A 21,705-nucleotide genomic window follows, 5' to 3' on the forward strand; every position below is an offset into this window, starting at 1 on the left:
TAGAAACTTTTTATTGATGCACCGAATGCTGATAATCATGGAAACAGTTTACTATGTTTAGCGCTTGTCCATTAACATTACAATGTGCCAAGCTTCAAACACATTGCAACCGAAATTAAAACAAAACAACTTGTTACATTCATATTCGTCTCAGTCAGTAGAAAACAACGTACACAACCAGCGCAAAAAGTCAAATCATAAAAACACTCCGGCTCAGCTGCTAAATCTGACATGACTTAATATATTTGTGAATTGTGCATTGTCAACGTGCAGTCTCATCAAAGATTTGTACAAAAACATTTCAATGTTGACAGCACGATGGATTTCCACAACGCCTGCCCTCTCCAACTGAAGGGGCAATAGACAAGGTCGGGACAAAAACACTGCCGACTCCTGCCCATTTGTAATCATGAGCGTGTGCGTGTTTTATATCCTCCAATCACAATGGGAGATGTGGAAACCACTATCACCCACTGCAAAGTGGTTGTTATTTTTTTTTTAAACAACAATTCACCCATATTGTGTGCAAAATAAATTACATGTAACCAATGTATCACGTTCTATCCAGTTTTGTTTCCAAAGGCCGACATAAGGGTCACCACGGTCAGGTGTATTGGACTATTATTGATCGCGTTAGCAACGCACATTTGTCAAGGCGTCTGTTACTTGGTGTGGATGCATTTCTAAAACAATGTAAAACAACAATGTGTCAGAATAAACGCTACATTTACCCGAATGAACCAGACTTATTTTCTCTCTAAATACTACACATTTTGTTAAAGACGGCGATGCTACAATAGTCGCACCAATCAACATAAACGTTACAGAGGCGGTGATGCTGTTAAGAGTTGCGCGTTATGATCGTGCGAATGGACGCGTGTAACAGACGTTACACGTTTTGGGAGTGGGAGCACACGAATACCTCATAATAGCTACAGTCTAAGAAACTCAGGTTAAATTCTTAGCAAATTAAAACACCACTGGAAATTGATATTTCATCCTGGCCTGAGTCTCTAACTTGTCCAAAGAATGAGTACGTGGTCGGGTGTTTGTCAGTGTCACCAGTGGGGACGTGACTCTAGCCAGGAGCATTAAACACTGCTTGATGAAATTATCCCAATGCAGGGACACACTTCTAAAAGGGGGTCTTCTCTTAAGAGTCTTTCAAGTTTTTCTTGATAAATAAACGACAGTGTTGCTGCTGGCTATGCCCTCCTCCTCATGTTCCATACTGGTCCTAACGAGATGATCACGAAAATGACTTTTCCCCGATAGTCCCATAGGATAAACAGGATAAACAGGATAACGTTTGTCTGTGTGTGACTACACACCCAGGTATGGTTATGCTGCGACTGTGTTGTTGTCTATAAACGGTAGCTGCATAGTGATTGCTTGCGTCTCTTGACGTAGTTGCACGCTGGCTCTCTGTGTAAAATGACGAGCTGCGTGCTCGCCAGCTTTGCGAGTGCACTGCATATCCTCTACCGGCATGCTCGCTGTGCATGCACAAGTGTGCGTTACCTGCTCCGTGTATCCCTAGGCTGCGCACAGGCTTCATGCGCACGGCCGGCTGCATTGCCAAACACCCTTGCCCATCTATTTCCCCGCTCGCTTGCACGGGCTAACTGCTGGCGGGCTGCACGGGGGGCACGGGCAGGCCATGCGCGTGCTGGCTGTGCGTGGGCCGGCTGTGCTGCACCAGCACGGCGTTGATCTGCGGCAGCGTGGCGTCCGTGCGGATGCTGGTCGGGTCGAAGTGCGTGCGACTCGCCCGGAAGCCGGCTTCCGTCAGGCTGGCCAGAAAGTGGTTGAGCCTGGGGGTTGGGGACCAGGCCCAGCGTCACTCATAGGGCGGCACGAGGACAATTCAAATCACAACAACAATGCCCTTAGCGGTGGCGGAGGTGGCTCAGGGTTACTGTGTATCGCCATTATGATAGCAATTAGCTAGCGCCACTAAGGGCCACGTGCCTAGTCACGCCTCGCCTCTGGCTTGGCCTCTAGCACTGGAGCCGCTCGGTGGCGAACGCTCGCCATGGCCATCTCGAAAGAGTAGCTCTGAAGAGTATTTCTCAAAACAACGTTTGCTAATTTGCCGACTTGTGGGAGACTGCTGCGCACTCACTTTGGCATGTTCATGCCCTTGATGCTGTGTCGGTGGATGCTGTAGTAGAACGGCGGATGTTCAGTGGAGAAGCCTCCGTCTCCGCGCTGCCTCTTGCCGGCACCTCCGGCCGCTTCCTCCGATCGTCTCTTACCTGCAAAGAACAAAATCAAGCAGGGACCGCACATTTACATGAAGACCCTAAGAACCAGGCCATGGCCAACTTGACAGGACATCGCGCACGAGTGTGGCTTCAGTTAGCAAGATCTCCTCCGCTTTTAGAAAATCAACAGGGTGTCTTATATCCACAAAGTCACCAAAATCACGTACCGTAACAAAAACGAGAAAGTGTTGGAGCTCAAACAACCTTGAGGTGTGTGCTGGAATTTGTATTGGTGACCTTAAAGCCAGTGCTGTAAATTGCACACATCCAAACAAAACATCTGTGCTAAGCACCTCATGCTGCCAAATCAATCTTGAAAATTTGCAAGATCAAATCCTCGTTGGGGTCTATCCTCTTATTTGGGATCAAGAAAGAGAGTTCCACTTTGTGGGAAGTCACGATTATTATCCTGTAGTTTAGACTGTCCTCACAGAAATATTTAATTTTAGCACAAGTTAAAGGTCACTAGTGGAGATGAGTAACATTAAACACTCCTTGGAATATGGAGACAATTACTTTTTTCAAACCCTTGAAAAAGTGACTTGAATATTGGGTGATTGATTGAAACAGCTTTTCACCAATTCTCATGGCCAAAACAGAAATAAATTTTATAGTTTTTCTCCAAAATGTCAGCTGCGACTGCCTTGCTTTCAGCTTTCCTTAAATCCTGCTGCCACCAATGTCTGGCACTTCCACCACTGCTGAAGCTATCCGCCTGTTCGAGACTCCTCTACATTTATCTACATCACATACTCCATGCTTATAAAAAATATATCCCCACCCTAACCCTTCATGTGGTTTCCCCCTCCTCCCAATTCTGAATTATTCACACGGCCCCCCTTAAAAACCGCAGTACCGGGAGAAAACACACACGTGCAAGGGGGGTAACATTTGATGCCCGTACAGATGAGATGCAGATGGAAATTAAACAACTTGCTGTGCTACTATCATGCCCTGGCAAGCCAGGAGATGGCGACCTCATCGCCCAGTGAGTTTGGGAGTTCGTGCAATCCACTAACCCTCACTGCCTCCACAGTGCCGTATTACAGGAGTGTGTCGCCACTATCGCCCGGCTGTGAATGAGGTGACGCGCACAGGCTGGAGGTAACCATGCGGCCGTGGAGCCTCACCCATGGAGTCGGTGGAGGAGTGGACGAGGCCTTCGGAAGTCGGCCGTGCCGACAACGTCGTGCTGATCACCACACCGCTCTCCTCTGCGAGCACGGGCACCACACGTTACACATGAGCAGCGGCTACGGCGAACGGATACGCTCACCGCCACACAGTTACAGCTCATGCGTTACGGGCCTGTCAAAGACTCCACTGAAAAGCAGTGGTGCACAAGGTCCATATGCTGGTGGACTTATATGTTTTTTTATTGAATCTGTTTTTGGAACTGAATCAACAGCATGTATGTATTTATTAATGTACAGTCATACCTCGGTATACAACCGCTTTGGAATACGCCGAATTTGGTATACGTCGTGTTTTGACGAGAAAAAAATGTCTTGTGATATGACGTCTTGCTTGGGATACGACGCACTTGCTAGAACTTGTATGGGTCGGGATGAGTCACCGCGTAAAGTACCCGCGTACACAATACTGTTACGGCTCTAACAAGCCGTAACAGTATTGTGTGGAATGACCAGACAATGTCACACTTCAGGAACATTCTTAGAAGAAGGGAAAAACAAACTTCAATGGATAGGTTTTGAGTAAAACTCAAACCTGGTGAACCTCAACCAGGTCCAAGTCAAGAAAAACGACAGAAAAGAGAAAGAGAAAAAACCCCAAAATTTCAGCTTCCTGAAGTTTTAATGGAAGGGGACTCTCCTTCCAAAAAATAAAATCTCCTCCTCCTCGCCTTCCTCACCACCATCCTCGGAGGCTATCAACTCATCTCAGCAAGGTATTTCTTTCAATTTATTTTAATTTATTTATGCATTTACTTTTATTTATGTATGCATTTTAGTAATACGTAGTGTCTAAATTATTTTATACAACCCCATTAATGTATAATATGCCATATAAAATAGAATTTCTTATACTCTGGAACGGATTATTTCCTTTCCCTTTATTTCTTATGGGAAAAATTCGTTTGGTATACGTCATTTTCGGTATAAGTCCTACCTTCTGGAACGAATTAACGACGTATACCGTGGCACCACTGTATTCATTTTGTACAACTTGGGTTTTCGCTATTGTGCTCTTTAGCGCTCGGATGAGCGTCCGGGTTGTACCGCGTATTGTTTGGTATGATGTCCAACATTTCACTGCTCTTCAGGAACCGAATTCAGTTCCAGAAGAAGCTCCCAGCACGAGGAACATCATGCAGAACAACAACATGGGGTACAACCAGATAATGTAACGGAGAGTTATATTGTGTTAGCACTTAGTACATCTTGCATTCATAATGGACTTTGTTAATTTGTTACAGTAAAACCCTGGTTAGCCAGACTAAAAGGGGGGAGGCCCAGATCCAGTTCCATCAAAAGTCTGGCTAGCCACAATTTCAATAAAATCTATGCAAAAAACAAAACACGTGTATGCGTATTAAATATACACATACATGCAATATACAGCATGTCGAAATGTTGCTTTCTATTATTTATTTTGTTTTCTTTCTACAAGACTTTCCCGAAAGAACCAAAGAGTAATTCCTGCAGTCACGAAAGCTTCAAATCAAGTTTGAACCACCTCGACAGGGAGGATTTCCACACAACTCACACTGAACTTCAAATTTTAGCAATCTTTGGAAGAACGTAATCAACCAGTTAAAGTGTTAACTGTTGTGTTAACCGACTATCTGTGTAACATTGCATTACATTTATAAGTTTACTAAGTTTGTTTTCTCATTCATTCACACCTGATGACAGTTGCTTGTGTTGCAACTGAAACGTCGTATTATATTATTTATTTTATTTTCTGTCTACGTGACTTTCCCAAAAGAACCAAAGAGTAATCTATGTATATGTTAGGGTCCTTATTTAAATGGAGGACCATGGTAGCGACCCCTAAACATCCTTGGATAGGCTGCGATTTCAGTGATGCAGATTCAACAACAGAATCTGAATATTTATTGAGACTCGAGGAGGAATCCGATGAGCTACGAAGCTCTTTCTCACAGATATCCAGTCGGGTCGGGTCAGAACGTTACAACAACAAACATTACAAAAACACGATAGGAGTGCAACGTATAGGAAAGGTAAGCAAATCACTAAAACAACTATTGGAAATCATTACCCTGATATATACACATAAAAAGTTAAAATACATTCTGTATACAGTGGTCCCTCGGTTAACGATAGCAATTAGTTCCATGAAAACTATCGTTAATTAAAATGATCGTGAATCGAATATATAAAATACATGCTAAAGGCTTCATTTGTTCCAAGATGATCGGAAGTTGACCTTTTTCACCCTAAAACATAGTTTATAATATTTAAACTTGCAATTTTTATAAACATTATCAGAACATATTCAAGTATTAATATTAATAGAAACATGGATTAATAATGAATAAATATAGATTAGAATTTTATTCTTACCTTAGGCTAAGAAGATGGATAGCTTAAGGGGTTGATGGAGAAGTTGGGGTGGGAGAAATTTAATTTTTGGAAGGAGAGTCTCCTTCCATTAAAACCTCCGGAGGTTCCTCACTTTCTCGTCTTTCTTCACATTCATTTTAGGTGCCAATGTTATGTATCTTATTTAACTTTAAAGTAAAAAACACAAATTATTCAAGAGAGCTGTTTCCATAAGCAACGCACATCAAACATTGAAAAGCCAGCAAGGCAGTTGCTCTCAAAACGCTCATAAAAGGGCATCACTAATTGGCTGAGGTCTCCTGCCGAGTCCACTTAGGAGCACCCTGATTGGCCGAAATTGGCAGCTTCGTGATATCGTACAACATATCATGAATCGAAAATGTATCGTGAATAGAAACAATGGGACCCTGTGGGAGGCGGATCGTTAGTCGAAATATCGTTCAACGGTGGCATCGTAAACCGAGGAACCACTGTATTTACGTTGACTGCAACTTCATAGCCGTGCTAGAGAGACCGACCTTGGCTGGTGTGGGCGGCCACGTTGGTGAGGGCGTACTTCCTGACGTTGGTGCACTCCGCTTCGCCCGCGAGCGTCTTGAGCAGGGGCTGCACATCCTCGACCTCGTGCTGCACCGCCTCGAACAGCATCCGCCGCAGGAAGCCGCTGTTGAATAGACTCCCGGACCTGCCCCGCACCCCACACACGCACATGAAGAACAAAGGCAAAGATCCCCCGCGTGCAGCCTTTTACAGACTGTAAGGGGGAAAAGTGCTGGTAGTGGGTGCCTATGAAGGCCTGCTCGGCACACGAGGCGGTGGGTGGCCATGTATATGTGTATGTATGTTTTAACTTTTTTCGCACCGTACGTAAGCCAACCGTGCTAATCAGAGGTGCGGGAAATCAGAGGTGCGGCCAGCGCCACGTCTGGCCGCCTTTGTCTCCCCAGTGCTGATGTTTACACACCGCACCAGGTACTCATTTAAGGCTGAGCCGACCTATAGGTGGCCCAGGGCCAGTTGCGATATTCGTTGCCACACACAAACTCACACATACACATACAAATACAAAGACACACACACCGGCGACACGCAATGATGAATTTCCAGAAGTATTTGTGAGTACTGAGTGCTAAGGAGGCCAGAAGTATGTAGCAGGGCTTAGTGTAACTTCAACACCCACCCTCGCTCCACATGGCCTGCTTGCTCAGTTGCTTTTTTAACAATGATGCCGATGGTCATGAAGAAGATAATGAGAGTTGTTTTCAGCAATGTGGAGTTATATATCCAAGTGATTCCATGTTTGGGACAGATTTTGACAGCACTCATTCCCATTGGTTGACATGAGCTATTATCGACAATTCCTATGGTCGGGGCTAATCCGTACAGGACAAACAATGTTGACCTATCACAAAATGGTACTCATTGTATTGACCTCAAATGTATGATGGACCGTGTGAACACTCGACTGTGTTTTTAATTCGCAACCTCGTAAATGCGAGTAGAGTGGGAATGATAATTGGTTCTTTACCCTTCTATCTGGCAACAAAACTGACACCAGTTTTGTTGCCAGATAGAAGGGTAAAGAACCAATTATCATATTTTTACTGGCAAATGAGGTTCCCATAGTGTAGAGTGGGAATGTTTCACTGCAGATCAAGAGGCCAATGCTGGCAACGCTTATGATTACCATCACACCTTGCCATCGCTTCTTTTCCTCTGCTAGATCCTGTAGTTGTGTAAAGTCAATACACGACCTCTACATTTAAGACCTAAGTCAGGTCTTAAAAAATGCCACCATCTGGCTTAAGGTTGTCCCAGTGACAGGTCGAGGAGTCCGTGCAGGATAGGGGGAGTGCAAGTTCCCAAGACAGACATTAGTTTGGAAAACAAAAGGTCTGAGACTAAAGGAAAGACATAAAGCCAGATGGACTGCGACTGTAACATCAGATATTGATGGGTGGATGTTAATTCTGCAACAGCTAAGGTATACAGCAAAATACATTAATGGTAAGAGACCTTGATGACCTTTTGAGGTCTTTGTAAAATAGATTTATTTATCAGCTGGATCTTACCTGGCGAAAGATATCCATACACCTATTTTGAAGTGATGAAGCATTGCATTGGCTGGAATATACAACTGTGAGTATCTGGTGCAGTGTGTAAATATCAAAGGCGGGTGAACATGGTGACAGGCACACCCTGGTGTCTGGACGTGCGGTGTGCGGTGGGAGTGATGCTCACCACATCGGGCCCAGCTCGATGGCGGTGCGTCCTGGCATGCTGCTGTGGCAGTCGCAGGGCAGCACACTGTAGGGGTTTTCTGAACACATGGCGACAGCACGAAATGCACAAGCTACAGCACCCAGTGCCACTCAATGTTCTCAGGGTCACCAATGCATATGATTGCCATCAAATGTTCATTTCAGTGAAAATAACACTGACTTTATAACTTAAAGTCTAGTGCCATGACCGATAATCCTCACAACCCCCTACATGCACCTTCTTAGGTTTACCAATCTTGTTCTTTGATATACAGATGAGGCCGCTTGCGCACCGTGTGGCAATCACGGAGCGCCGCACTGCAAGTCATGGGGGGTTGTGAGGACTTGACTGTGAGGAAGAGCAACCCTGGTGGAAAACGCCCAAAAGTCTACTCACTGCTCGCCTTGACCGAGCGGAGCCAAACCTCGATGCCGGCATGGGTAGGCGGTGATGCGGTGACGTGATGCCGAGGAGGCGAGAGACGCGGTGGGAAGGGGGCGAGAGACGCGGGGGGGGGAATGCTGCAGATGGGGAGGGGGCAAGTGATGCGGGTGGGAGTGGGCGAGCGACATGGGGGGGGGAGAGGGGGCGAGCGACACGGGAAGATAGGGGCGAGTGATGCAGGGGGGAGCGACGGGGAGGAGGGGGGGGGTGAACGACGGGGAGGAGGGGGGGGTGAATGACGTGGGGGGGGGCAAGCGACGCGGGGGGGGGAAGGGGCGAGTGATGTGGGAGGGGCGAGTGATGTGGGTGGGAGGGGCGAATGGCACCACTGCGTGCGCCACTGCATGTACCGCTCAGCATGTGCGAGTCGGGAGCGAAGACGCGCTCCTCGCACCACTGGCAGTGCACGAGGCGGCGCAGGCGGCGCGCGCACTCGTCCGCGTGGCCGGGCCCGCGCAGCACCCGCACAACCACCAGCACAAAGTGCTCCAGCGCCACGGCCAGCAGCACCTCCACGCCTTTGTTGCAGCGACCGGCCGCCCTGCATAAGCATGCACAAAAGACAAAGATCCCCCATATAGCCTTTAACGGAGCGTTAGGGCAAGTGCTCCCCACATTCTGCACCGCTATACGGGACGTGTCTGCGTGTGTACGCGCGAGCACGGAGCTTGACTGCGCTACCTGACGGCGGCCGTGAGCACCATGCGTGCGGCGAGCTCGTGGTAGTACTCTGTGCGCACCAGGTTGCAGTGATAGTGGCGCAAGGCCACGTTAGGCACTTTGCAGTAGAGCGAGCTCAGGTCCGTGCTGGTGATGGACACGATACCGTGGTTGCGGACGTTGCGGAACGCGGCGTCCAGGTAGTCCACCGCCGTGCCAAATGGGTCCAGGTGGCTGTCGAGCAAACGGGAACGGGGTTAGAGGTCCGGCGTCTGACGTGGTCTGGTGGCTATGATTCATGTGCGTTAAGAGATCCGAGTGTGTGTAGGCATTTGTATGCATAACGTGTGTATGTTAAACTGATAAGTGATTTTTTTATAAGGTCACGTGAGGCCAAAAATCTCTTGTGAATCATATTGGTTGGGAAAACCGAGGCGTTAAGTGTGTACGGTTGTAAACGAGTGGAGGTGCATTTGTGTGTGAGTTCGTGCAATCGGGAGCTGTAGTGTAGTAGTTACCGTGCTGCGCTAAGAACCTGGCGAACCGAGTTCGATTCCCGCTCACGGCCAACATCAGTGACGTTTATCTGCACCGGTCCTGGGCCTCCCCTAGATCGACTCAGCCTCACATGAGTACTTGGTGCAATGTGTAAATGTTGTCACTCAGGAGACAAAAGCAGCCGGCCGTGGTTCTGGCCATCCACCCCCTCGTGTGCCTTGCCAGTCCTTCACAGGTGCTCACTAACAGCACTTGCCTCAACAATATGTTGAGGCTGTATGGGGGTTCTTTGTCATTTTGTGTGTGTGCCCACGACAGTCGGTTGTGCTCACATGTAGTCAAAAGCGCGTAGGTGCATGAGCACGTTGGCATCGTACTGCGTCACCTCCACCAGCCGGTCCTCCGCCTCGCCCTCGCCCTCTACCTCCTCGCCACCCTCTTCGCTGTCCGGCCACGACTCCGTCACCGTCATCCCGTTGAGGCGGCAGTTCTCCTCCATCATTCGCACAGACGCCTCCGACACGTCGTTGATGGTGACAGCGCACCGTGCTGCCCAGGTGCTTGGCCCACTGCAGCCCCATGATTCCTGTGTGCGCACGTGCAGGTCACTTGGCAGGTGAATGGGTGGGTGATCGAGTGAATAAATTCATGGATGAGTGAGTATGGGGTGGTTTGGTTGGCGAGTGGATCAGTTAGTGGGTGGATGAGTGGGTAGGTAGTTGATTGTATAGGTCGGTGAGTGTTTAAGTGATTGATTTAATTGGGAAAGGTAGCGTAGTGGTCACCACACTGTGCGAGTAAACAAATGCGGCCGCCAGTGCTGGGGTGAATAGGTGGTTACTAACAGCACTTATCCCAACAGGCCGTTAAGGTGACAAGGAGGATCTTTGTCTTTGTGGTTGGGTGGGTGGGGGAGTGGCAATAGCCACCTCCAGGCATGGTTAGCAAAGGTATTGTTTTGTCTGTGCTCTGTTTAGTCAAATGAGTCATTGAAGCCTCCCAGCCATTGACCAGGCTCCACCTGTGGCTCCAAACGCATCGAGGCACGCCAGGGGCTTCCTCTCCTGCGTCAGTGCTGCCAGGGCACAGAACACCAGCTGCCTGCAGCACACACGCAGTCTCTGGGTCAGCAACACTCACACAGCCCTATGTACTGCTACACGTACACACACACAGCTTGTAAGTACTTAACACTCAAATACACACGGCCTCTAAGTCGTTAATACTCACACACAGCACCTAACGTGAAAAACAATCATTCAAAACAGTGTTTTGTACTACGCACACACATTCAGCCTCTGGTTATCAACAATCATACAGTGCAATGTCCAACACGAACAATCACACACACAGCTTCCTAAGTCATTAACACTCAAACACACACAGCCTCTAATCCAGTCAAACACACACAACACACACAGCCCGGTGTACTAACTGTTTGAACACACTACTTATTAACTCATAAACATACTCCTATATACTAGTTTAACAGTATCTATATTATAGATCCCATATACTACAACAACAACCGAATTTCGCCACTAAGTTGCGGTGACGTCACCACGACGCTTGTGCCAGGCTATGCGCAGGTTGAGGCCACGTGAGGTGTCGAACGCCCGCTGGCAGGAGGTCATGGGGCAGACCCAGATGTCACGAGTCGACTGACTGAGATGACCGAGATGAGTGGCTGATGCACCACCTGTGCCCCCTACTGTGCCAACTTGCTGTGCTTTAGCCACCCGGTGCTCCGCTCGTTGTTGTGAGCGTCGCTCCTCCCCCCTCCGTTGTTGTTGGAGGGCGACTGCCTCCAACTGCCCAGTAGCGTCCTTCACGAGCCTCCTCCACAGAAGTCTATCTTGACATCGCTGGTACCAGTCATCGGCAAGTCAAATCAGCTCCACATCCTCCTGTACCACATCACTCCATCTCTTCTCTAGCCCGTGCCACGCCCAGTTTAGCCCCCTCGATCTGGCCAAACAAAAGCTGTTCAGGCATGTGGTGGCTGGGCATGCGGGCTCCATGACCCAGCCAACGCAGCCTTGCCTGGCGGAGGAGCTCACCGATGGGACTTTGTCCAGAACTTTCAAGGATATGTGAGCTCCTCACACAATCCAGCCTGGTTAAACCCAGGATGGATCGTAGGCAGGCCAGCCTGTTTCTAATCGGCAAAGATGTTCCATTCGGAGGGGTCCACGTTTCGCAAGCGTAGAGAAGAGAGAGAATGACCTTGGCCGAGAAGACCTGAAGCTTCGTGCGGAGCGACAGACCAGGTAGCTTTGACACAGCCTTACGCAACCGATGAAAAGATAATGCCGCTCGACTGATTCGGAGTGAGACCTCAGCTGCTCAACCGGAGTCCGGTCATGAACACACTGCCCAGGTATGGGAAACTCTCCACTCTCTCCACAACTGCCCCATCACCAATTGGGAGTTGTGATGACATAGTGGTTATTGCTATACCCTGTGACCTAAGTTATATTGTTGGCCATGACTAATATCAGTATTGAGTGTTATATGAACCAGTCCTGTGCCTCTGTAAGGTTGATTCAGCCATTAATGACAATGCACGTACTGTACTGTGTAAATATGAACATTGGAGAGACAAAAGCGGCCGGGCATGGTGCTAGACACACTACAGCATCGTATCCCAGTGTGTGCACGTGTGCAACGGTTAGCCCGCTGTGCTACGAACCCTGTGATCCAAGTTCGATTCCTGCTCACGGCAAACACCAGTGACAATTATCTGAATGAGTCCTGGGCCTCCCCTAGATCGACTCACACTCAAATGGATACCTGCTGTGGTATGTCAACATTGCCACTGGGGAGACAAAGGTGGCAGGGTGTGGTGGTGGCCACCCATCCCCTCGTGTGCCGTGCCAGCCTTCATAAGTGCTCGCTTCGAGCACTTGTCCCAACAATCTGTTAAGGCTATAGGGGGGGAGGGGGAATCTGTGTTTTTGAGTAGAGCTGACCGGTTGGGCTTCATGCGTGGGTTGAAGAAGGAGTCGGACTTCTGCGGAACGCTGTGATTGGGGAACACGTGCACGCTCGTGTCGGCCTCGCTCAGCACACTGGCCGCACGGCGGGGAGGCCAGCATGCTCCCCGCACCAGAGCTCACCGCTACATCCAGCGGTGAGATGCACAACGCACAACAGATAGTCAACACGACGCCACCCCCCGCCCTCCCACTTCCATGCCATACAGGGGCAGCGACCTAATGTGACTACGCTTGTAAAAGGCATCTAAGTGCAACGACATCACGAGACCTGGTACATGAGTGACTTGGCTCAGCCACTGCAGAGGTTCACAGGTTCGAATCCAGCGGCCGCCCTAATTAATATTGCAGGTGTATTAACATTTAAAATACTAGCCCTCTGCTTCACAATGGACATTAAAGATGGTGTGACGTCATTCTCAAGAGTAGACCATTGTGTGCCGGTGTCATAGTCCAAATCTGCCATATTTGAAAAAATGACATGCAAATTACTCAATTGGAATATACGTAGCAATCATTGCCTCCAACTACTAAAACGTTTGAAAGTACTGTCCTGAAAAAGAGTGCCGAGGCTAAGTGAGGCTTTCCATGGCAAACAAGTGGAATCATCATAATAACACCAGTGGAAACACACCAGCTGTGGGGAAAATTGAATGAAGGGAGGGTAAGAGGGTTCTGCTATAGAAGACACTGGATGGAGAGAGAATTAATCATACGTAGGCAACGATGATGGATTACAGAAATTATGCAACACTACAAAAGCCTCCACACTATCATTATCAATGCAGTCAGTTAATTTCATAATATAAATTGTTCTATTATAAGAGGGCTCATGACAAAGTAATTCTGTACAATTTGGACATTGTTATTGTTTTGGTAAACGGAATATTGGTTGTTAATATTGCAATTCCTTTTTACATGTCCTTCATTCACTAATTATCTCGCAATTGTGTTATGAGACGAGGTCATTTGACGTAATCAATTTATAGCAACGTCATTGTCTGCGGTCCCAGAGGTTGAGTATTACGGTCATCCATGGACAGGGATGACGGTCAGGGTTTGTGGGTATGCAGGTGGCTGATGAGGCCAATACTGGAACCGCATGTCTCGTTATAGTGACAGCGTGTGTTGTCGTTATTGATAGCTTGGAAGCTTTGAGAGTCCTGTCTGGTCTGGGTGCATTCTTTCCTTCGTCCACTGGTAACTTACAGGCAGCAGCGCACACACTGCGTTCAACCACCACACTGCAGGCGATAAAAAAACGTATCTTTGCTGCTTCTTTCCATGCACCGATTGTGCAATGATTGTGTTTAGTTTGTTGTCTTTCCCCCGCACCTCTGAGCACGGTTGCTGACGTATGGTGCGAAATAAGTTCACCGTACATACATACACTGCGCTAAATTTTGCAATCCTCTCCCACCGTCTCTTTTCCCCAAGTTCATATAACATTCAATAACGCTGTTTGTTGCCGACTGCTTGACATAATGGGCCTGTGCCAAGTAATCATTATATAATATTTTTAAATCCCTGGCTGGCAAATCCCTTGCGTGCCTCTGCCATGGCCACTGAGCTTCAGCGGCAGCAGTGGGCATTACCTTCCCTGTAGTTGCCGTATGTCTCGCCCCGCTTGTAGTGCCGGTGCAGGTGGCTGAGCATGTCGGTCTTGCGGATGATAGTCACGGAGCACACGGCGCAGTGGTAGTGCGCAGCCATCTTCCCCTGGGCCTGTGCCAAAAAAACACGGGCGGCTACAATCGGCACAGCCAAACGCGCCGCATCCAGCCACAGTTGTTACACTTCCACGCAGGCCACGGCCGTGAAAGTTCACAGGCGGGAAATGTAATATTTTATCAACGGTACAGGTACGATATGGAAAAAAGCATTCACACGATGGTCAGCTGCTCATCAAGAGGGAATGAATGCTAATCAAATACGTGCAATCACCTCAAGTGGCAGTGCTCACAGTTCAAATTCCAAACTTATTTTAAAGGATGCAACCAAACGTATTAGTTGCGGCTGCTGTTGTGTTTCTTGTCAAAATAAATACCGTATTGATGCGTGGAACTCGAGCAGTACAAATCTGATTCTTAAAAAAAAAATTGACCGATTCAACTCTCAAATCCGAGCTCCCGGTTACAACAAGGCGTTCCGCCATTACACTTTCAACTTCCCCATGCACTGGGCTACAAAAACTAATATGGAGTGACTCCCACCATAATCCCGATACATATGTTGTGACGTACCCAGGGTCAAAGTGCTCCTGTCATGGATGACAGAGAGGACTCCGTGTGGCTATCGTATTGCTAGACAAGGGCACTGTGGCGGTGTACCTGAAAGTCACTTGGCTGTGTGTTTACATTATTTGCTCATTAATAATCCCAATATGTATGTTCGACAGCCGATGCAAGGGAGCTCAGATATGTACAGTAATATCCTGGTTTACATCGGGGATGCGCTCCTGAAAGATACGACGACTATCGAAACGACGTAAATCAAAGCAATTTAGAAGGTAGGTGGAGGCGCACTTCAGTTGGAGGTTGACGTTCGAAGTGGACTGCGACCCTCAAAAGAATGGTACTGCCCCCTGTGGTTGCCCCCGTGATGCATGGATCAAACAAATCACCGGAAGCACCGGTGGATGGCAGCAAGAGCAGTTTATGCGAATGCTGTTGCAAGAGGTCACACGTTTGGCGCAACGGTCATTCGCTGACTATGCGTGATGATGGAGGCGAAGGCTGAGAGGAGACGGATACGAGAAAGGACGGAAGCTGTCAGCGACATAAGTGTGGGTTCAGGCAATGCAAATTAGGTAGCGGTATTCATAAAGTGACAACGCATTTGCGAAACAACGTAAAAAGGGGAGACGTAAATCGGGGTATTACTGTATCTACAAGCCAACAGCCTACTGTATTAATTTGTGAAGTTTTGCATTCTTTAAGGTAGTGTGCAGACAGAGTAATCGTATTCTGAAAGTGCTGGATGAGTGGCTCACTGGGACTTGGACACAAGTTGGCGGGGAACTGTTCACCGGCTCAATTCCATGGGACTGCTTGTGCAGGCGACACGGCAGGTGGCAGATGCACATGCCGCAGGCCTGCAGACACACAGCACCAGCAAACAACATTGCAATGGCTCACACTATTTCATCAATATTATTTAATATTGCTACTTATATATCCCAATTGTGCCATGACATCACGTCGCAAGACAAATTACCACGTGGAACGCTTGCAGCTGGCAGTATATGACCGTCAGTCAAACGAATTACCCTGCTGGGATGATGTCACAAAACCACTGTAATACCCTGGGACTGCAAACAAGTTGGTAAATGAACAATTCACTTTAAGAAAAAAAAACGGATGACACACTCTACGTACGCACCCCTATTCTATGTAGGTACACAATAAAGTCTGCTTTATCGACTAATTTATAAGTGTTTTGCTCTTATCCGTGTTTCTGTTTAATATGGGCCAACCCTCTGCACTATTACTTCATCGAATGTAGTGGCACATATCATCATCAGCAATGATATTCTATCTACTATTGTTCATCATAGTTCTGCAATGCCCCCAATCCATCTCGAGCTGCATCTCCATGGTGGTGGTCCCTCTGAGTGTGATCCCTCCTCTGTTTTCCACTGTGGAAATTTGTTTGGTTTATGATGAAAGCTCATCCTGAAGTAGGCACGTCACAGCATAATGGGTTGACTGAACTATAGTATGAGGGAATTAGGCAAAACAAATGGGTCAATGTTGTAGTCCAGTGTTCTTCACTAATTTTCAGAGGGAGGCCACTTTCGCCAATAAGACATCAGTGTGAGAGCCACCACACATATGAAACATTTTGGTTTGACAGCATGATGGGGTGTTTTCACATTTGTGTATTGTCGGGGGGGTAGGGGGAGTGCAGCATGTCAGAGGCCTGCACCAAAGTACTACCAGGAGACGCCAGTGGCCCATGGGCCTTCCAATGAAGAACACTGTTGTAGTCAGTGTAACATTAACTATGTTTCAATATTTCATGAGCAATGAAAGATGGCTTACCATTGCACTCCAGGGACACTTTCCAATGCAGATTCTGTAGGTGACGCTTGAGCTTGTGGTTGTACGTTGGTCTGAACTTTTCCTCTGAGCAGAGTGGGCAGGCTCTCTTACCTCCTGCTCAAAAACACACAAAGTGGCAATCTTCTTCCATAAAGCATGGCTGATGTTGATGTAGAGCAACAACTATAATTTCACCGTGAGCTGGTTGAGCCAGGACAATTGCATAAGCAGTAGCAAATGGAGCATATCGCTGTGATGCCTCCTTCGTATTTGTAAAACGGCAATAAGTCACTGACAAGCAAAGTCATGTGGAAGTGTCTCCCTGTTCACAGCAGCGTGGACCGGTGTTCGCCTCTAGTGGTGGCCCTTGAACGGTTGTTTCTTATGGATCCTATGCGAGTGCCAACAATGACATTAAAACAGTCCCACAGAAGGGGTAAGTCATGCCATAGGAAAAGCAATGTTGATTTTCCACGAGGTTGATACTCATGTTTTTGACCCTGGAGAGTGGAAGACAACATAATGGGTATTGAACTTGTATAATATCTATTTTATAAATATGTTTTTCCGTTTAAGGCAGTGTTATTGACGAATGTAACGCTCGTACCCGCCCTGACTGGACATAGGTGAGAAAGAGCTTTATAGCTCATTGGATTCCTCCAGTATAAATACATTTTCGGATTCCGAATGTGTTTAATTTTTTTCGTTAAAATAACTCTGCAGTGTGTGTGTAACAATACATGGTTTTATCAATGTCCATTCTTAAGCTCACAATACATACACAGATTTGCTTACAGATCACAAATGTAATGGGTTCACAAAACCACTCCAGCCACCAGAAGCCACTACATTAATCACTACATTAAAAACGTAGATTTTTTAATAGAACCATGACAACTGAATGACGATCAGGGAAAATCATCACACGCCACAGTACAGAATCCACACAAACCGATCCGGTGCTGGGCATGCCAACAACTGGGCTATATCCAGTCACGTACATTTGAACAGGTTCTATGCTTTTCACATGCGACGTGCCATGCTCTACACCTACAGGCACACACAGACTGCTCCAAACTCGGAATGTTTTGGAATCAAGAGGTGAAGGGAACTCACCAGTGTCCACCTGGATGAGGTTCTCCAGATCCTCCAGAGACTCCTGGATGGAAACGTGCCTGTCTGCCGTGACAAACGTTGAACGAGAGGTGGGAATAGATCAAGTGAGCCCGACGAGTAGGCCAACTGAATCCTGGAGTCTGCGACCGCCACACCTGATCCTCACACAATTTTTTTTTGCCTGAGTTGGAGTGCCACCCAAGCAGAACCTCCGATTTTCAACTCTCAATGTGTCGACGGGGGAGTTTGGAATTTTGCCACAGTAGCATTTGGCCAAGGTACGCTCTTGTGACTTTTACTGGTAGGAACCACCTGGTTCCACCAGCCCACAGGGGACTATTGTGTCCGTCCGTCCTGCATCCAAAAATGGGAGGGGTGGGGCTGGGTGGAGAGGGGAGGGTGGGGAGGTGCTGGGTGGGGAGGGTGGGGAGGGGCTGGGTGGAGAGGGGAGGATGGGAAGGGCTGGGTGGGGAGGGTGGGGCTGGGTGGGGGGTGGGAGGGGTGGGGCTGGGTGGGGAGGAGCTGGTCACCCCGTGGTGCCCTTATAAAACTCAACGTTTAACCTACTCACGCCGGCTTGTGCCCGCCCTCACAGTCGGCCATATTTGCGGAATACACCACGCCGCCGTTGACCCTGGCCATTGACCGAGCAACCCAACGTTCCTACTAGCTCCCTCCGCAGGAATGTGTTAGATATCATTTAAACATGAGTTCAAGTTGTCTTCAGCTCACAATTCTTTTGCTCGCATTTTCAAATGACAATTACGAAAGAGGAATCGTTCAAGAGATACCTGCGGAAGATGAAGCCGAGACGACATCGGTGCCCTCCTGTGTGGCTGCACAGTCTGGCTGAGGGAGGGAAACCTCCATGGGCTCCTCCAGCTTCAGAGGGACCATCTCCATGGGATCGGTCTGAGAGTGGTCCACAGCCACTGCACACATGGCAAAAATCCCCCTCACCGTATGAGCCATGACAACATGCTGGGGGACACCTAGGCAGGTGCCATGCACCATGCTGCAGTGCCGTCCGGTATCAAGCATGAAGCTCCAAGGCAGCACACAAAGTACAATGTACTCCTTCAGAATCATCAAAGATAAACTCAACGATGCTAATTAATTGTATACGTAGGCTCTCACAACCAATATTTATTCATAGTTAGTTTTGGAATTAGATTGTGTAGGCATGTACATTTTGGCTTTTATTATTTTCAATTTATTATGTAATTTTTTATTGTATTATTTTTTATTTGTATTTCTATCTACGTGACTTTACCGAAAGAACCAAAAATAGACATGTACATTTTTTAATATAACCCTCCACAACCTGAGCCAATGAAATACATCTATCACGTGGGCAAATGTGCCATGCGATTTTGGTTTATCAGTAAAAGCGAAATGATGGAAAGCAAACAATATTTAAAATAAAGTACGACGTTTTGCTATAGACTACAACCAGCGCCGCCAGGTCTTAACGCGAGTGGTGTAGGGTTATATAGTAAAGTCTGGCATGATACCTTCTCGATCTAACCCAAAATAAACGACTTTAATTATGAATCATAATGTCCATTATTCAGTAATCGACGTGGGTGGTGCATTCAACGCAATGACATGCACTTGTTTCATGAAGTAGTGTCCAGCATTCAAAGGTCAGACTATAAATCAGGCAGCAGTGCATCATGAGAATTGGGTTTGACGGCTGCTCCCTTCCTCGAAACATACTCTGGATGGACAAACATTTCAGAAAACATCTCGAGCGGTTCCAAAGGACCCCCCCCCTGGTTTTTTTGTTGTTGCTGGAAATCAATTCAACGTCGTCATAAATTAAACTAAATTAACTTTTTATTTTACCAAGTAAGCCCTACTGAACTATATCGCTCTTTTTTCAGAAGCGACCTGGCCACAAAAGATAGCTCAACGAAGTGGCTTATATCATGTGGAAATGTACAGCGGCCAAATATTCTAAACGCGTGATGTTAATTCTAGGGAAAACCCGGAGGACCCAGAGAAATATCCACGCGACCACGGGGAGAGACACACACGCAAACTTTATAAATATACAGCAGGCGACTGGGGGTCGTGATCGAACCCACGACCTCCTGCACACCAGGCGTGGGAGCTAACATCTCGCCACCGAATCAAGACCCATCACCATTGCAAAGTTCGTGGAATTTGGGCATCGGGCACGACGCCACGCTGCCCTCTAGACACGAACCGGGAGCTCACCCACCCCTCGCTCTCTCCAGCCACCCATCTCGCCATCTCACGCACAGTCTCCAGCGGGAGTAGAGAGCAAGCTCAGGGCAATGCGTCTCTTGAGCTTGTGCGCAGCTCTGGTTTGTACATCCACCACTGCTGGACGAGCCCCCCCCAATAACAGCCGTGGGCAGTAACGACCATACTTCACCACGCTGGTCACGGCGTGACGGTGACACGAGGCCCGCACTGCAGCGCCCTCTGCTGCCTGGACGCGGAGCTTCGCGCGTGTTGGTCTCTCATCCAGACGCGGTCCAGGCCCCATCCTGCTTAGCTTCGCGAGACTCTGGGTCGACATCGCCGATGGTGGCGGGGGGGGGGCGAGCTGATCGGTTTGGAGCCAGCGACGGAGCTCCGCAATGGGCCCAGCTACCTGAACCTGCAGCCTTGCCCCGTACGCACCGCACCTCACCCGCTGCCATCTCCTCACCCCGACCCCCCCCCACCACCACCACCACGAGGACAGAGGAGAGAGCGGAGAGTGAGCGGGCGTCGTGTCCACCGCGCCTCACCTGAGCCCGGCTGCGAGGGCTTGCAAGGCACCTCCACCTCCTCCAGCCGCTCCGCCATGTCGCCCACGCGTGACGTCACCTCCTCCAGGTCGCTGTGGCCCTTCAGAGTTTAACAGATGCCCCCAGGGCCGACAGAGCGTTGCTCGGCTCAAGCGCGTAAACACGGAGAGTGCCCCGGAGGCAGCAGTTTGTGCTGGAATGTCTCGTGCCGTCGTGCGGCCTCTGCCTCGGTGCAGCTCCGCCAGGAGACCAAAACCGAGAAACGGAGCTCCGCGTCCTGCTCCGGAGCCCATGGGACGAATGTTACTTCTCACGCCCTGGACTCCTTTGTAAAAAGAGTCAAATTGCCTCTCAAGCTTTCACTTTAGTTTTGAAACATCGGCAGGATTTTATGTAAAGTTTTTAATACTTATAAAATGTTATTTAATACAGTAGTTTTTATTACCTTTTCTCAATTTTGCATTCCTATCGGGCTTTGTATTGTTGTAACTCGCTAACCCACCCCGATTGGACATTTGTAGTAAAGAGCTTCATAGCTCATCGGATTCCTCCAAGATTAATATTCTGGAAGATCTGGTTTGGGCTTGTGGATATAAACGAGCGTGCAGCGGGGTTAATTTCCATTACCAACGATGGAAACTCGACATTCCCATTGACGGGGCTGATTTATTCCACAGGACAAGCTATTGCTGTCCCACGAAGGCTCAAAAGTGATATATGCCACTGTAAAATAATTGCGCAAAAATGTCAACGAATTACGTGAACACGTCGGGTATAAAGACAATGCAATACAGCATTTAGTATATTTACAATCACAAACCAAGCACTGTACTGTCGTTCAGGTTGTCGGGGTTATTTGGTCATACTTCACCATGCTGGTCAGTGTGGATTGAAGGCAAGGAAGGATTGAAGTACTTTAATTCAATGGATTTTGCTACGCTGCTAACTACGTAGCTAATTAGTAACTTAGCGATTGATAGACATTCTATTTAAGCTGGCAAAAACACAATGAGTTACGAGCTAGTGGAAATTGTAGGTTACGTGGGTAGATAAACTAAACAATCGTACGTAAACACGAACAAAATATGAGATTATGGAGAGGAAAA

General features: G+C 48.0%; 2 protein-coding genes across 2 annotated transcripts; both read right to left on the minus strand.

The window, feature by feature from the left end:
* Nucleotides 1-35: 35 nt before the first annotated feature.
* On the minus strand, nucleotides 36-15,764 carry LOC133341910 (TRMT1-like protein). Its single transcript, XM_061550732.1, is given in 14 exon segments — nucleotides 36-1,814; nucleotides 2,126-2,258; nucleotides 3,398-3,481; nucleotides 6,334-6,500; nucleotides 8,057-8,135; nucleotides 8,872-9,062; nucleotides 9,203-9,415; nucleotides 10,012-10,217; nucleotides 10,219-10,265; nucleotides 10,701-10,780; nucleotides 12,652-12,749; nucleotides 12,751-12,800; nucleotides 14,271-14,400; nucleotides 15,668-15,764. Coding segments are annotated over 14 exon segments (1,764 nt in total). The 5' UTR covers nucleotides 15,761-15,764; the 3' UTR covers nucleotides 36-1,621.
* A 910-nt stretch (nucleotides 15,765-16,674) lies between these two features.
* Nucleotides 16,675-21,662, minus strand: LOC133341673 (TRMT1-like protein). The gene is made up of 4 exons (XM_061550263.1): nucleotides 20,600-21,662; nucleotides 18,626-18,766; nucleotides 17,835-17,897; nucleotides 16,675-16,832 (listed from the first exon to the last, which is right to left on the minus strand). The coding sequence occupies exons 1-4, from the start codon at nucleotides 20,655-20,657 to the stop codon at nucleotides 16,675-16,677; spliced, it is 420 nt and encodes a 139-aa protein (XP_061406247.1). The 5' UTR covers nucleotides 20,658-21,662.
* Between the last annotated feature and the right edge of the window lie 43 nt (nucleotides 21,663-21,705).

Source organism: Lethenteron reissneri, chromosome 12 (assembly GCF_015708825.2).
Source record: "Lethenteron reissneri isolate LAM-NWPU_2019-01 chromosome 12, ASM1570882v1, whole genome shotgun sequence".
In the NCBI taxonomy this organism is placed as follows: Eukaryota; Metazoa; Chordata; class Hyperoartia; order Petromyzontiformes; family Petromyzontidae; genus Lethenteron; species Lethenteron reissneri.

Bases quoted from the DNA above. Each gene is read 5' to 3' on its own strand.
- LOC133341673 (XM_061550263.1), bottom strand. From the start codon at position 20,657: ATGGCGGAGCGGCTGGAGGAGGTGGAGGTGCCTTGCAAGCCCTCGCAG. The intron at 18,767-20,599 runs GTGAGGCGCGGT...CCATGTGTGCAG, and splicing joins GCCCTCGCAGCCGGGCTCAG to TGGCTGTGGACCACTCTCAG. The intron at 16,833-17,834 runs GTGAGTTCCCTT...GTTTTTGAGCAG, and splicing joins CCTCATCCAGGTGGACACTG to GAGGTAAGAGAGCCTGCCCA.